The 14,762-nt window shown below is 56.7% G+C and overlaps 1 protein-coding gene across 1 annotated transcript in view; it reads right to left on the reverse strand.

Moving 5' to 3' along the window:
* Window positions 1-13,336, reverse strand: part of FBN3 (fibrillin 3) — a 77,105-nt gene extending 63,769 nt beyond the window's left edge. Inside the window, exons 1-18 of the mRNA XM_077121524.1 lie at window positions 12,911-13,336; window positions 12,709-12,791; window positions 12,202-12,300; window positions 11,969-12,064; window positions 11,645-11,740; window positions 9,929-10,126; window positions 9,690-9,815; window positions 9,454-9,579; window positions 7,208-7,360; window positions 6,931-7,110; window positions 6,510-6,653; window positions 6,302-6,421; window positions 6,036-6,161; window positions 4,444-4,566; window positions 3,911-4,186; window positions 3,577-3,630; window positions 1,061-1,186; window positions 729-854 (exon numbers count right to left, since the gene is read on the reverse strand). Of these exons, the coding sequence (XP_076977639.1) occupies window positions 729-854; window positions 1,061-1,186; window positions 3,577-3,630; window positions 3,911-4,186; window positions 4,444-4,566; window positions 6,036-6,161; window positions 6,302-6,421; window positions 6,510-6,653; window positions 6,931-7,110; window positions 7,208-7,360; window positions 9,454-9,579; window positions 9,690-9,815; window positions 9,929-10,126; window positions 11,645-11,740; window positions 11,969-12,064; window positions 12,202-12,300; window positions 12,709-12,791; window positions 12,911-13,098 (2,440 nt within the window). The 5' untranslated portion in view covers window positions 13,099-13,336. The remainder of the gene's footprint in view (window positions 1-728; window positions 855-1,060; window positions 1,187-3,576; window positions 3,631-3,910; window positions 4,187-4,443; window positions 4,567-6,035; window positions 6,162-6,301; window positions 6,422-6,509; window positions 6,654-6,930; window positions 7,111-7,207; window positions 7,361-9,453; window positions 9,580-9,689; window positions 9,816-9,928; window positions 10,127-11,644; window positions 11,741-11,968; window positions 12,065-12,201; window positions 12,301-12,708; window positions 12,792-12,910) is intronic.
* Between the last annotated feature and the right edge of the window lie 1,426 nt (window positions 13,337-14,762).

A 14,762-nucleotide genomic window follows, 5' to 3' on the forward strand; every position in this document is an offset into this window, starting at 1 on the left:
GCAAGCATGAGTACATGAGTGCACAAGTGCATGGACTGGGAGTGTGTGAGTGTGCCTATAAGTGTATATGACTGTGTGTGTGACTGTGTGTTTGTGAACGTATAAGAAAGCCTGTGTGTACCTTTGAGTGTATGTATGTGTGTCTGTGACTGTAGGCGTGTGTCTTTGTGCCTGTGAGTCTGAGTGTGTGCGCAAGCATATGAGTGCATAAAGAGGTGTAAAAGTGCATAAATGTGTGTGCCTGTAAATAACTGTATGACTGTGATCACGTGTGAGACTGCATGGACATGTGAATGTGGATGTGCTTATGTATATCTGTGCATGTCTGAGTGTGAGTACATGAGTGCTTTTGAATGTGTGAATGCATGTGTGTAGACACCTGTTTACACATGTCTTTGAGTGTGTGACTGCGAGAGCAAAAACATGAGTATGTAGATGCAGGTGTGCATTGTGCAAGCATCTCTGAGAGCATTTGGAAATGAGTGTGGACGTATGAGTGTGTAGATGCAGGGACACCTTCAAGTGGCTTTGAATGGTGTGTAGCTGCGTGAGTGTGAATGTGTGTGGGTGCAGGTACGCATGTGCAAGCACCTCTCAGTGTGCAAATGAGTGCGAATGCATGAATGTGTGGGGATGCAGGTACACAAGTGCATGCAGCACCTCTAAGAGTGTGTGCCCATTGTACACACACACACACACACACACACAGCGTGCCTGAGACCTTGTACCTTCGCAGGTCTCGGTGTCACGTCGGAAGCTGAAGCCCTGGGGGCAAGAGCAGCTGTAGCTCCCGGGGCTGTTCCGGCACCATCCGTTGTCACACAGCAGACCGTTGTGGGCGCACTCATCCACATCTGCCGGGGCAGGGGGTGGGGAGCAGAGAGCAGCGTGAGGGGTGTGCAGAGTGCCCACCCACCGAGCATACCCGCCCTCCCAGCGAGCTTGCCCATACAGTCCCCGCCCACCCACGCAGTCCCCGCCCACCCATACAGTCCCCGCCCACCCAGCGCTCTCGCCCACGCAAACCTGGTCAACCCTCCCGCCCAACCGGTGTGCTCACCCACGCAGTCCCTGCCATCCGAGCCTGCCTCATAACCCAGGTTGCAGATGCAGCGGTAGTCGCCCCGCAGGTTCTCACACACGCCGTTGGCACAGAGGTCGGGGTCCAGGGCACACTCGTTGATGTCTGCGGCGTGGGGGAAGAGCGTCAGCCCCTGCCCCACCCGGCTGGGAACTGCCCCATTTCTCTCTGATCAGGACTCCCCCAGCCCCGGGCACTGATGCATCTTGTTTGCAGGGGGGCTGCCCTGTGCCCTGTGGGACGTTCAGAGCACCCCTGGGCTCTGCCCACTGGTGCCAGGAGCACTGTCCCAGCTGCGACAATCAGAAAATGTCTCCAGACATTGTCCATTGTCCACGAGAGGATAAAACTGAGAACTCATAGGATGGATATATGTCCAGCAGCAGTGCAATAAAATGATTGTACAAAGCAATCATAATGTGATTGAACATTGTGCTGCCAAAAGGAACAAAATTGTGAAGCATGCAATGTTGTAAAGCAACCTGTGGGACATTTGGTGAGGCAAAATAAGCCAGAAACAAAAGAGCAATTATTGTATGATCTCATTTAGAAAATACTTATAAGAAAACAGGGGTCTAGACTGTAAACTCTTACAGCAGTCACATTTAGTCTGGAGTGGTAACTGTTATTTCTGGATTTTTGAGAGGCTGTTTTATATATTATAACTTAGCATTTCGAGATAAGAACTAAGCTGGTCAGGTCAGGATTAAGGTAATTCAGAATACAGGAGTAAGGAAGATATTATCTATATTTTAGAACCTTACCTACTCTTTGAGACCAAAGGAAGAAAGGTTTATTTTGTCCTGAACCTAAATTTTCAGTAGCACATAATCTAACTCAACCTGTCTGGATAGATCATTTAAACAATCCAAACAAGGGGAGCCCAGAATAAGAAAGAGGTCCTCTAATCCTGTATAGCTTAATGTAATACCTGGATAAATTCCAGAGTACATTAAGCAATTATCAAAAAGAATTTGCAAAGTCGCTTGAGGGATGGGAGAAAAAATATGGAACTGTTAAACTTTACCGCTGGGGAAACCCCTGATACTATGTCAAACATTAGGGACACCCAAATCAACAGGTCAAGCCCTTGATCTTGAGGCTTGCTCTTGTGAAGTTTATGAATGTAGTGGAGAAGCTTAGCCTGCCTATAGGCATGCCTAGGAGTTACTTCTGGAAGAACTCTTTTATTGCTCAGATGTGGCCTCAGTCTCTGTAAGTCCAACTCTGCAAGTGAAATCATTGCCCTTGTCCCTACATGGGACATGAATCCAGGGATGAAAGTTTCCCTGGTGACGTGGGATTGGACTCCCAAGGATGAATCCAGCCCTGGAACCATGGGATCGACAATTCCATCATGACCAAAAGGGGGAAAAGAAGTTGAACAAATAAAGTATCAGTGGCTAACAGAGTTCAAATAGAGTCAAGAGGCTACTCTGGAGGTCACTCTTACTTAAGCTTCAGTTAGACATTGCTATTTACCATAACTTGCCAAACCCCAATCAAAACCATTCCAGCCAATCCTAAAGAACACCCAGGGCAATATTTAAGATCCTACAATGGTTTCATGCACTAGGGTAACTTTCCAGCTCCAGAGGGGCCCCTGGATCAATTAAGTCCTGAAACGCAGAGGGCCCAGCCTCTCCAGAACATCAGCTAGTTCCATCCCCCCCCACCCCTTATTATCGACAGCCCCTTCCAGGATGAAAAAGTTAGAATAAGCATAGCCCAAATACCCCCCTACAGAGTGGGAGAAAGATCAAAGATGATGGTGGAGTTATACAGAGAAGGTAGGGTTTAACAAACAAGTACGAGTGCTGAATCATTATACTGATATTTCTTTTAGTCTCCAGCATCTTAGAGCAGCTAGCAGTAAAAACCTAAAATTATGGAATTGTAACCCACACCAAACTCTGAAATCTGTTCTACAACAAATTGTTGTGCTGTGCTTTGAAATTGATTGCTTTTTTGATTATATGTATTTTTCACAAAAAAAAAAAAAGAAAAAATATTTCTTCTAGCCTCCAATGTTTTGGAGCAGCTAGAAGGAAAAATCTAGATATAGCGGAATGGTAACCCACAACAAACTCTGAAATCTGTTCTGTATCTACTTGTTGAGGTGTACTTTGAAAATCATTGCTTTTTCTTTCTTTTCTTTGTATATATGTTGTATTTAACAATAAAAAAAACATTTAAAAAGAGCAATCACAATAGGTAAAACCTAGGGTGCTTATTTGTTATTTCGTGCCAAGCTGTTCTAAATACATCAGTACATTCCCTCTTTTGATCTTTACAACACCCCTGAAATGAGTACTATGCTTCTGCTCACTTTACAGAGAGGGAAACCGAGGCTCCGAGAAATGTAACTTGCCCAAGGTAATTCAACTAGTAAAGGGAAGGGCTGGAAACAAATCTGGGCAGCCTGGTTCCAGGAGGCACAGTTTGTATCTCCTCTATCGCTGGGCCCGTTCTAAAAGCTCTGAGACCCCACTCACCTTGGCCATCTGCAGTGACGCCAGGCCCGTTGCTGCAGAGAGCCTGGAACTCAGCTGTGGGTGGTAGGAGAAGGAGAGGGTGAGAGGGAGCCTGGTCCCATGGCACGAGCCCCCTGGCATCGGACAAGAACCTGAGTCTAAGTTGTCCTTCCAAGGGGCAGAGCAACTTCCTTCAGTCTCTTCTTGGGGAGACACCCCAAGAGGAGAGAAACCCCCACACCATGAGAGCCAAGACTCCAGGACACCTTCGGGCCCAAGGGTTGTGAGCTGGGAGCAAGGACTGAAGGTGCACCGAGCCAAGGAGTTGGGTTAGTGTGGGCAGCTGGCTGCTCACCTGAGCCCTTGGCAGGACACAGCTGGCAGGGTTCTCCAAAGCCATGGTCGGGGCTGGCACAGCAGCACTCGGATTTGGTGACGGTGCCAGGGAAGGGGCGGGCGCAGGAGCCCTTCTCCACGGTCTGGTGACATGTACTGCGCACGTGGGTGTCCATGCACATGCGGCTGTCGGTGCCCACCGCCAGCCCCCACAGGCAGCGGCAATGGAAGGAGCCCTCGGTATTGGTGCACTGGCCATTCACACAGATGCCGGGCATCTGGCACTCATCGATGTCTAACAGGCAGTGGCAGCACTGAGCGGGGTCCTGGACCCATTCTCCTTGGCGTCCACCAGCCCTTGTCACCTTCCCATCCTCCCAGCCCACCTCCTCTTCTCCTCTCCTTCCTTTTGCACCTCCTGTTTTTCCCCCTTTTCCCCTGTCTTCCTTCTTGCCTCCTCCTGTCCCCCTACGGACCTCATCTCTCATCCCCATCTCTCACCTTCTCTCCCCTCACATTCCCTCTCACATCTTCCCTTGCCCCAGTTCTCACCCAGGCAGTAGCGGCCACCGGGTGCCAGCAGGAAGCCGGGTTTGCAGAGGCACCGGAAGCTGCCGTCCTCATTGAGACACACCCCATTGAGGCACAAGGTGTTGGTAGCACACTCATCCTGATCTGGGGGCACAGGAGGGGCTGGTACAGGCAGGCAAGGCCACCCCGTGCCAGCCCTGCCCCGTCAATCAGCCCTCCTGCTTCACTTCTCTGGGGGCAGGGGCTCAGCCCCTGAAGGACCCCTTCCAGGGACTCAGGAGTCACACAATAACAAGACAACAAGGTGCTGTCTGGATTCTATTTGCTCGTTCATGGGTCTTGGGGAAAATAAGCTTCCTTGGGCAAGACCAGAGCTGGTTTGCTTATAGCTGCATCTTTGGTTCTGACACATGGCAACAGTTGCCAAAAGATGAATAAATGAATGGATGATGAATGAAAGCAGAAAGGAGGACATCTTTCTTTATGAAGGAAGAGAGGGAGACAGAAAAGAATAAAGGGGGTCCCCAGGGGCTGCCGCAAGCTGTGGCTGAACAAAGCTTGGATGACCCACCCACACCCCATAGGGAAGCTGGGAGCTGGGAACTCTCCAAGGTCCTGCTGTCACCCCACTCCACAGCCAGCCTCTCCCAGGGACTCCTGGGCCCAGCCTGGTCGGAGACAGGGGAGGGACATGATTAGGCAGCTCCTGGGGTGGCCTGAAGGTACGGTCACAACCAAAAGTCCCCTTTCTGGAAGCCATGGAATAAATACATGAACTAGAAATGAGGGAGTGAGTGAGGAATTAGCCAGGGGCTGAGAAGGATGTGCCAGAAGAGCTGCTGGGCCCAGAAAGGTGAGCAGGAATCAAGGAATAAGGAGGGAAATTGGTGATGGAGCAAGAGTAAAGGTTTGAGGTGACCGTGAAAGCCAGGAAAGCATGATGCATACAAACTATTGTCAAATGTCAAGAAAATAAACAGATGGATGGATGGATGGATAGAGAAATGGTACTTGGATAGACAGATAGACAGACAAATGGATGGACCCATTAATGTAGAAAACAGATAGACAGACCAATAGATACAGACAGGTGGACAGATGACGGAAGGATGCATGGATAGATGGATGGATGGACGGGGGAATGGGGTACAGGATAGAGGGATGGAGGCATGGATGGATAGATGGAAGAATGGATGGATGGACAGATGGATGGAATAGATAGATAGTAGACAGAGATAAGATAAATGGGTCAGTAGGTAGGCAGGCAGGCAGACAGACAGATGTAGAGAGATGATAGATTGGATAGATGGACAGAGAGATGGATGATAGATGGATAGGACAGACAGATAAATAGAGACATAGAAAGATGGAAATTAGGCAGGCAGGCAGGCAGGCAGGCAGGAAGAAAAATGGCAAATATGGTAAAATGTTAAAACTGGTGGATCTGGGTATCACAGGGGCATGCCAAAGTTCCCCACATGGGTTTTGCATTTATTTTTACAACCGTTCCGTAAGTTTGAAATGACCTCAAAATAAAAAGCTAAAGAAAGAAAGAAAAAGGCAGCGAGTGGGGACTGGAACCCACACCGCGCCCCCGCCGGTCCCCATCTCACCCGCGCAGCTCTTGCCGTCCGGCGTGAGCTCGAAGCCCAAGCTGCAGACGCACTGGAAGCTGCCCTCAGTGTTGACGCAGCGGCCGTGGCGGCAGAGGTCACCGCTGCCCACGCACTCGTCCACGTCTGGGGAAGCAGAGGCCAGCGGGGGGGGGGGGGGGTTCCGCATGGCCTCCTCCCTCCGGGCCGCCAATCCAGGGCCCTGTGGACGGGACGCTTGTCCCCCTCCACGCCGCAGCCCGCCCGCTGCCCTGCGCCGGCCTTACCCACACACGCCTGGTCGGCCACCGCCGCCTGGAAGCCCGGGTGGCACCGGCAGAGGTAGGAGCCGGGGGTGTTGACACAGTCTCCGTAGCGGCAGGGGCTGCTGGTGCACTCGTCCAGGTCTGCGGGCGGTGGCGGGAGGCCGGTGAGCCCCCGCCCCGCAGTACACGGCCCCATGCCCCGCAGCCCCGCCTCCCGGCCGGTCCGCACCAATGCACGCGCCCCGCGCGTCCTGCGCGAAGCCCGGGTGGCACTCGCAGTGGTAGCTGGAAGCCGTGGTCCAGCAGCGCCCGTGGAGACACAAGTTGGCGAAGTGGCGACAGAGGTCAATGGTCTGGTTCAGGGTGGCTGTGCCTGCGGAGGGTGGGGGGAGCCCTGAGCCCTGGCTAACCCACCGGCCCCCACTGTGGATACGCATCAGGGGCCGGACACTCCCTGATGTCCGGGAGGCTCAGAGTGTCCCCTCTCGCCAAAGCTTCAGACTCGCCCACTGAAGCCAGATCTGCCCCTAGACTCAGCCCTCACCCTGGGCCGGACCCCCTACCCCCACCCCACAAAGTCCAGGGCCCTCCCTGGAGACCCAGGCTCACCTCCAGCCTCGGAACCCCTCCTCCCAAGTCCCAGGCCTCACCAATATTGGAGTTGCCGGGCCCCAGCCCAGGTCCCCCAGGGCCGTGGGAGCCGTGGGGGCGGTGCCGTGGCAGCCCACCCAGGCCAGGACCCCCACGGTCAGACCCGAAGCGGGGGAGGACGGGGAAGGGGTAGGGGGGCAGCAGCGGAAGCCCCTGGGCACACAGGCGCTGGAACTCATCTGCAAGGAAACAGGTTGAGGCCAGGTCCTGGGCCATGGCCCAGGCCCACCCCCCCCCCCCACAGCAGGTTCTGGGGACAGTCCCCGGGCCACTCACCAGAGGCCCGTGGAGGACACAGCTCAGGCGTGGGGCCTGCCAGCCAGCACCTGCCCGAGTTGCAGCAGCACTGCCTGCGGGTATAGTGGCCGGCAAGATCTTGGGTGCAGCGGCCCCCCAAAAGCTCCAAGAAGCAGGTACCGGTCCGGTGGTCTGCAGGATAGTGGGGGGTGGGGCCAGTGAGCACAGGGGACCGGTTGCAGGGGGTAGAGAGCAGCAGTTCTCAGACCTCGCTTCCAATCCCAGCTCCACCATCACTGCCTGGGACAGAGGTCTCTTTGCCTTTCTGTGCCTCAGTTTCCTCATCCGTGGAAGGAGGATGCTGGGAACGCCCACCTCGTTCTCAGAAGCACTCAAGGGGCTGGCCCAAGGCCAAATGCTCTGTACCCAGATGGCCCCACTGATCAAGGAGGCAGATTTGGATTATTCCAAACAAACGTCCCAACACTCAAAAGCTGGCGCTGGTAGTAAGCTCCCCGTCACTGCAGGTATTCAACCACAGTTAGGAAACCCATTGGTGGGAGTGCTGCCTGGATGGAGGACAGGCTGTACACTCAAGTGGGAATGCCAGGATCTGGGGTTGCAAATGAATGTGAGAAGGGGGCCCCAAGAAGTAAGTTGGGAGACAGACGACCCTCAGCCCCTAGGGAGACTGAGGCAGGTGTGAGACCCACAGACCCTCGCTGGCTTCCCTGCATGCCCTGGGGTCGGACGGCTTGAAGTGGTGATCAAATTTCTTGGCCCTGACTCAGAGACTTCACCTCTAGATTTAAAAACCTTGGCTGGCAGCCCACAGTGAAGAAATTCCTCCTGTTGGTTGGAAGTTCCGCCCCTGCCCCGCCCCAGGCTGGGAAAACAGGCATCTCATGCACCTGGGGACAATCCCTACCCACCCACCAGGTAGGCAGACCTGCCCAGACAGGAGCCAGAGAACAGAGAAGTCAATCCACTAGCTCAAGGTCACACAGCTCTTCATAGGCGGCCGGGGAAACCAGATCACCCCCAATCCCCAACCCCAGGGGAGCTGACTGAGCACCTGCCTCTCAATTAGGGAAGAGACAGAATGTAAAAATTCTAGCTGATGGCTCCGCTGTCCTTGCCACTAAGTCACAGCCTCGGCTGCACTTTGTCCTCTTTGCCTTTGGGTTGGCTGCCTACGACCGATGCACCAGCTCTGTGCAACTCACGTCGCACATTTTCCTTACCCAATCCACACCACAAACCCCACGCGGTTGCAGCTCTTATCCCCATTTTACAGATGCAGGAAACGGAGGCACAGAGAGGTTAAGCCATTTGCTCAAGATCATGTGGTAAGCAAGGAGTTCAGCCAGCAAATTGAACCCTGGACTGTTCAAATCCAGAACTCCTGTTCATAAGCAGCCTGACCTCAGATCAAATCTGGATTCTCTGCAGTCTGCAAGGGGGTGAGGTGGGGAGAGGATGGGCGGGGTCCCCACAGTCTAGGGGACATGCTCAGAGGGGGAGGCCTAGAAACTGTGGAGTTGGCAGCACTCCAAACACAACGTTCCCAGCCCTGCCTGGTAGAGGCCCAGGTCGGGGGGACCAGGGTGGTTCTGGGGAGCTGCCAAGCCCCCTCCCCCATCCCCAAATTAAAACTCGGCCCACCCTAGCCTGACCAGGGTCTGATCACCACAGGTAACTCCTAAGGCCTGGGGACCAACCAGCTCAAGAACCCAGGCCCCTCACCCATGCAAGGGGTAACCTAGGACCTGAGCCTCAGAGAGGGATGGTGGGCACCAGTCCAGGGAACCCCTCCCTGGCTGGGGGTGGGCAGGGTGCCGGAATGAGCACCTAGCTACCCTGGGCCCATTCCAGTTCACAACTGGCTCAAGCAAACCCACCCTCTCTGGGCCTCAGTTTCCCCACTACAAAAATGGAGGGGGATGAGGTGTTCTTAAAAAGTCCTTGGGGGTGGACAAAGGAACATACAGATGAAAGTTAGAAGGTCAGAGGAGCCCAGAGGCAAGAACGTCAGAGGCCAATGAGCTAGAAAAGCCCAGAGTTCAAGGGGCAGAGAGGCTCACAGGCTGGGGTGCACAAGAAAAGAGAGGCTGAGGGGATGGGGAACCAGAATGCCAGCGGGGATGGAAACTAGGGTCCAGGAGATGGATGGACCTAGAAATTGGAAGGCTTGAGGGGCCTGAATAAAGAGGTTGATGAACAAGGGGTCAGACCATCTCCGATCTGTTCTCTATCCCTCTGGTCCACTAGGGCCCCAGGCTCACCCAGGCAGTGGGCGCCATCCAGGCTGGTAGCAAAACCAGGGGGACAGGTGCACAGGTAGCTCCCAACCGTGTTGGTGCAGTCGCCCCCCGAACAGAGGCCTGGCATGCGGAGGCACTCATCCACGTCTGGGGAGACATAATGCCCAGTCTGAGCCCTGTCCTATTTCTCCACCTCCTCCCTACAGGGGAGACCATCCAAGACACTCAGAGAGTCCCAGGTGGCCCCCATCCCCCACCTTCACAATTGGCACCACTCTCACTGAGCCGGTATCCACTCAGGCAGCGGCACTCGAAGGAACCCACGGTGTTGACACAACTGCCCCCCTGGCACAGGCCTGGCATGGCCCGGCACTCATCCACATCTGCAAGGGGGTGAGAGGCCCATCAGAGGTAGGAACGAAGGGTGCCCAGGGTTCCATGCCACCCTGGCTTCCCTTTGGCCTTCGTCCCCACTCCCTGGCTACACCACACCCACCTTGGCAAGCCCTGGTGTGGATGTTGGGGATGAGGCCACGGCGGCAGGGGTGTGGCTGGGAGGGGCAGAGTTCACACGGGAGGCCCCAAGCCCGGCCCATGGTGGCACAGCAGAGAGCCTTGGTGCAGACGAGGCCCGTCAGCTGGTGCTGGCACCCCTCGGGGCCCACTTGGCCAAAGCAGGGTCCCGTCCGGTAGTCTGTAGGGCAAAGTGAGTATGGACAGCTCCAGAACCCCGCTGATGACAAGCCTTTACTCAGGCAGTGCCCCTTCCTAGAATACCTCTCCTCCCCTTCACTGCCTGGCAAACTCCTATTCAACCTTCAAAACTTTTTCTCGCCAAAGCATGTCCCACACAACCTCCAAAGTGGTGCCAGGATTGGCCAAGCCCACAAAACCCAGGACAAATTTGGAGAGCCCACCACCATCACCATGGCAACCCTAGGCCATTCTCCCTACAGACCAGGACAGGGGCCCAGAAACGCCTGGCCCTGCCAAATCTCCAGGATGTGGGGGAGGGGCCTGCAATGGCCTGAATCCTCCAGGCTCAGAACATCACTTCCCTAACCTCCATGTCTGGCCAGAGGTGGCCCCATGGGTTCCCCACACACACCGGGTGGGGCCCAGATATGCCTTCCTGTCTCCGTTCTCCAGATGTTTCCAATAAAGACGTTGGAACTCAACCAAATGGAGCAGTGACAGGATGGCCTCCAGGTCCCCCACCCCAGAGTTAGCATGGAACAGTTGCTTCAGGAGCCCCTGGTGTTTCCAACCTGGTCCCAAGGACTTCAAAGGCTGAAACACCTTTCCCAGAACTTCACCTGATTCACCCCAAACTCTGGAACCCTGCCTTGGTACCAGCCCTCCCTGTTTCCTGGGTTTTTCATTGTCCACACCCATCCCAGACCATCTGTCTCATCCTTCCCCGCTGCTGCACACCTTCCCTCGGCGATCCCCAAGCCCAAATTCCAATGCCATTTTCTTGGCAAAGTCAGTTTCCAAATGCTCACCCTCAATTCCGGGTAACCCTACAGCCACCCCACCTTCCAATTCATCCTCTGTCTTCTCTTTCTTTGGCCACGAGGTGCCCCTTCCTTGGCCCCACCCCCCACCATGGGTCAGTCAGGGGATCATCCATGTATGCTCTCCTTGACCTCCCAGGGGCATGCTGTATGGCTTCTAGCTCCCAACAAGTCACCAGTCTGGGCATTGCCTTAGTTTTGGCTACAGCCTCCCAAAGCCTGGGAAGAGTTTTAAATGGGCTTGTCCATCTGGCCACTTGCTTCTCCTGTGAAATTCAGCAGAGATGCCCCTTCCTCCAGGAAGCCCTCCCTGACTCTTCCCTGGAGCAGATGGTATCTTGGATCTTCCCAGCCCCCAGGATGCCCCCCGGTTGTTACACTGGAGCCCCTAAGCGGCTATTTTCTGTCCCTGGGACTTCTTCCCCACCCCCCAGATTGGATGTTCACTGACAAGGCCTGCACCCTTCTCTCTCCTCTCTCTGGCAGTAATACAGGGCCTTGCACAAGAACCACTGAACAACAGACGTATTTCAGGAAGGGTAAGCAAATGCAAGAAATGGCCCGTCATCCTCAACAGCAGGGAGTAGAGGGATAGGAAGGAGGCCACTGGGCCCTCCAAGGCCTGGCTCTGTTAGGGTGCTTCCAGAAAATCCACCTCCCCTTCTCCGAGCCCCATGCCCTCCCAGGGTGGATACCTCTCTCACACTGAGGTCCCGTGAAACCATATACACAGGCGCAGCGGTTGGGCCCGATGCAGCGTCCACGGTTGTGGCAGCCGTGGTCACAGACGGCTGTGGAGGGAGAAAGGGGAGTGGCCTGAGGTTTCCCAGCAGCAGGGGAGCTGGGCCCCAGGAGTCCCTACAGCCTGGCCCCAAATGAATGATAAACTGGTGGTGCTGGGCCATCCCTGGTCCTGGGAGAACAAACTGTGGGCAGGGAGGGGTGGTGACCCGCCCTCTGTGACCTCCACCCACGGGTGGGAAGAGGTACGCATGGCGGGGGGCATGGGAAGCACTCACGCTGCCCACACACAGTGCCTCTGTAGCCTCTCTGGCACAGGCAGGATGCCCCTCTGCAGCTAGCTCCGTTCATGCAGCTGACACTGCACCCTGATCCTGGGAACAGAAAGAAAGACATGTGGTTGGAAGGGACAGACCCTGTGGACATGCAGTAAGAGTTTCTCTGTGGCCCTGCTGCTCCAGGGAGCCCAGCCCAGGCTGCCCTGGGGGCATCTGGACCACTCACGGCTCACCTGGGCTCTCCCCACAGCTGGGGGCCAGCTGGCCATCCGCACAGGTGCAGAGGTTGGGTTGGGAGCAGAAGCCCCGGCCACAGGGGCGCCGACAGATAGCTGAAACAGGCAGAGCAGGGGATGGTCACGGCACCGGCCAGCAAGCTCCAGGCCCGGAGTGGCCCAGGGAGACGCTGCAGGGGTCCTGCAGGGGTCCTGCAGGCCCCGCTTGGCGAGCAGCACCCCTGTTTTATGTGGGATGTCCAGGCGAGGCAGGTGGCTTTTGCTAGAACCATCGGGAGGCAAAGCCAGAAAAACCAGGGCGCTGGGCATTGGGCACAGGGCACCCTCCAAGAGGATGGAGTGAGATTCCAGAGACTGAGAGAGACAGGAAGGCTTAAATAAACGGGGCAGGTGTCCTGGGAACCCGAGAAGAGGGCCGCCCCCAGGGCTGGATTTGCCGGCAGGTGACAGAGTGTCCCGGTCCCCCAGGGCCCCCCCACCCCGGCTCGAGGCAGTGGCACTCACGCACGATGCATTGGTTCCCACCGGGCAGCGTCCTCCAGCCGGGGCAGCAGTAAGCCTGGAAGCGGGAGCCACACACGTTCGGCCTTGGGGAAGGAACGTGCCATGGCCAGTGAGACGCTGCCCAGCTGGGCATCCCATAAGTGTCCCTTCCCCCCCACCCCTGGACAGGCCAGCCCAGCCCATGCCCCAGGGAACTACGCACCCCTGCAGGATGCCTGCGCTGCCACCACGTCTCCGCACACGTCCGGGGACCACAGCCTGCGCCGCCCCATCCCAACAGCTCTGGCCACACACAACGCACAAAAGAACTGTCCAGGCCAGCAGGAGCCAAGCCAGGGGTCCCCGGGCTGGGGCTCCTTTCCTCGGCAAACACAGCCTCTCCAGAGCCATGGTGCGTCCCTGCGGCGAGGAAGTAGGAGACCAGGTGCCCTGCTGGGGAAGCTCAGGGAGGTCCCCACACTTCCGGGATCCTGACCCGGGAGCAGGTGAACAATCAGATGGGTCTTCCTGGAGGAGGCATAACGTAACAAAGATGGAGGTAGCCAAGAGAGGAGTGCTGGAGCAGAGGGTGCAGATATGGGGAGAAGAGAGGAAAGAAGGGTGTGGAGTGTTGAGGGGAGCTGTGAAAGGTGCGGGCAGGGCTGGGATTTTGCAGAAGTGGGGAGCTGCGTCACAGAGCTAATACTTTTATGTCAAGGGTGATGGAGGACCCTTGAAGAGTCAGAAGTGGGAGGAACAAATGGGTGTTGGAGAAAGGGAAGGGCTGCGGGAAGTGGGAAGGGGTGGGTAGGTGGGGACACTGGACAGGTCCCTCGATGAGAGAGGGAGAGATTCTACGGATAACGACAGAGAGGAGACTGACGAAGGGAGGCAAGAGGGAGGCGTGGATGAGGGAGATGCCCAGAATTCTTGTGTGGGGAGCTGGAAAAAATAGGGGAAGGTGTTTCCTTGATGTGGGGAAGGAAGGATTAGCAGGTAGGTGGTGGGTCTGCCGGAGGCAGGGATGCCCAGGAGAGGCTGGAGCTTTCCAATGCAGAATGCACCCCTGGTGCCCGGCACAGAAGGGACAGCTTTCTGCCCGCTTCACAGAAGAGCAAACTAAGGCTTTGTGAGGGACTGGGCAGAGCAGAAGCCCAGGCAAAGGGGAAGGTCGGAAAGAGGATCAGTAGTAGCTTCCCCCAGGGTGAGCTGGTGTTTCTCCTGGACCAGGAAAGAAGGGTGGGAGAATTCTGGAACAGGGCCACTCCTGGCGGAGGTGATGGCCTAGGCAAAGGTTTGGAGGGAGGATGGATACAGAATACTTGGGTGGAGAAGCCAGACCAAGTGCCCTTCCCGATCCACTTCCTCTCCAGGAGAGGAATGCTGCTTCGGAGCACGCTGTGTGTTCTTGGGCCAGTGGCTGCCCCTCCCTGAGCCTCGAAGTGCCCTGACCACCTGGCCTGGGAGTTTCCAGGATCCCCGGAGAAGGGAAAGCCCCTTGTAAACTCTGGAGAGGGGGCGAGGGAGCGGGGTGCCCGGCTCCGAGGACGCCCTTTCCAACGTTCACCAGGAGGATCCCGGTCCGCGGGAGCCTCCTTCTCCCCGTAGCGGCCCGCCTCGGGGGTGTCCCGCCTTGTTGTGCCCCCACCAGCCGCGCCCCTGAGTCGGTGGAATGAATGAGCCGCGGCCAGAGCGCGTGGCACCGCCGGGGAGGTGGGGAGCCCCGGCTCGGCCGTCGGGGAGGGGACGCCACCCTCGCGCGTCCTCCTCCGAGGAGGGCCCAGGGCTCAGACCCCCGGGCCGCGCGCGCAGCCACGTCCGGCTCCTCCCTCACCTGCGGGTCAGAAGCCGGGGCGCCCCCAGGGTGGCCCGACCCCCCCTAAGCCCTGCCGGCCGCCGCGCCCCGGCCGAGCCGGGAGGGACAGGGAAGGCGGGGAGGAGGCGAGGCCGGGCCCGGGGCGGCGGGACTGCAAACAAAGGAATTCCCTACCCTGGGCCCTCTTCCGCCTCCCTCCCGCGGCCCCCCTCCGCGGCCCCCAGCCCCGCTTCCCGCCCCGCCGAGGGCGCCGCGCCTT

This window comes from Tamandua tetradactyla, chromosome 11 (genome assembly GCF_023851605.1).
Source record: "Tamandua tetradactyla isolate mTamTet1 chromosome 11, mTamTet1.pri, whole genome shotgun sequence".
NCBI lineage: Eukaryota > Metazoa > Chordata > Mammalia > Pilosa > Myrmecophagidae > Tamandua > Tamandua tetradactyla.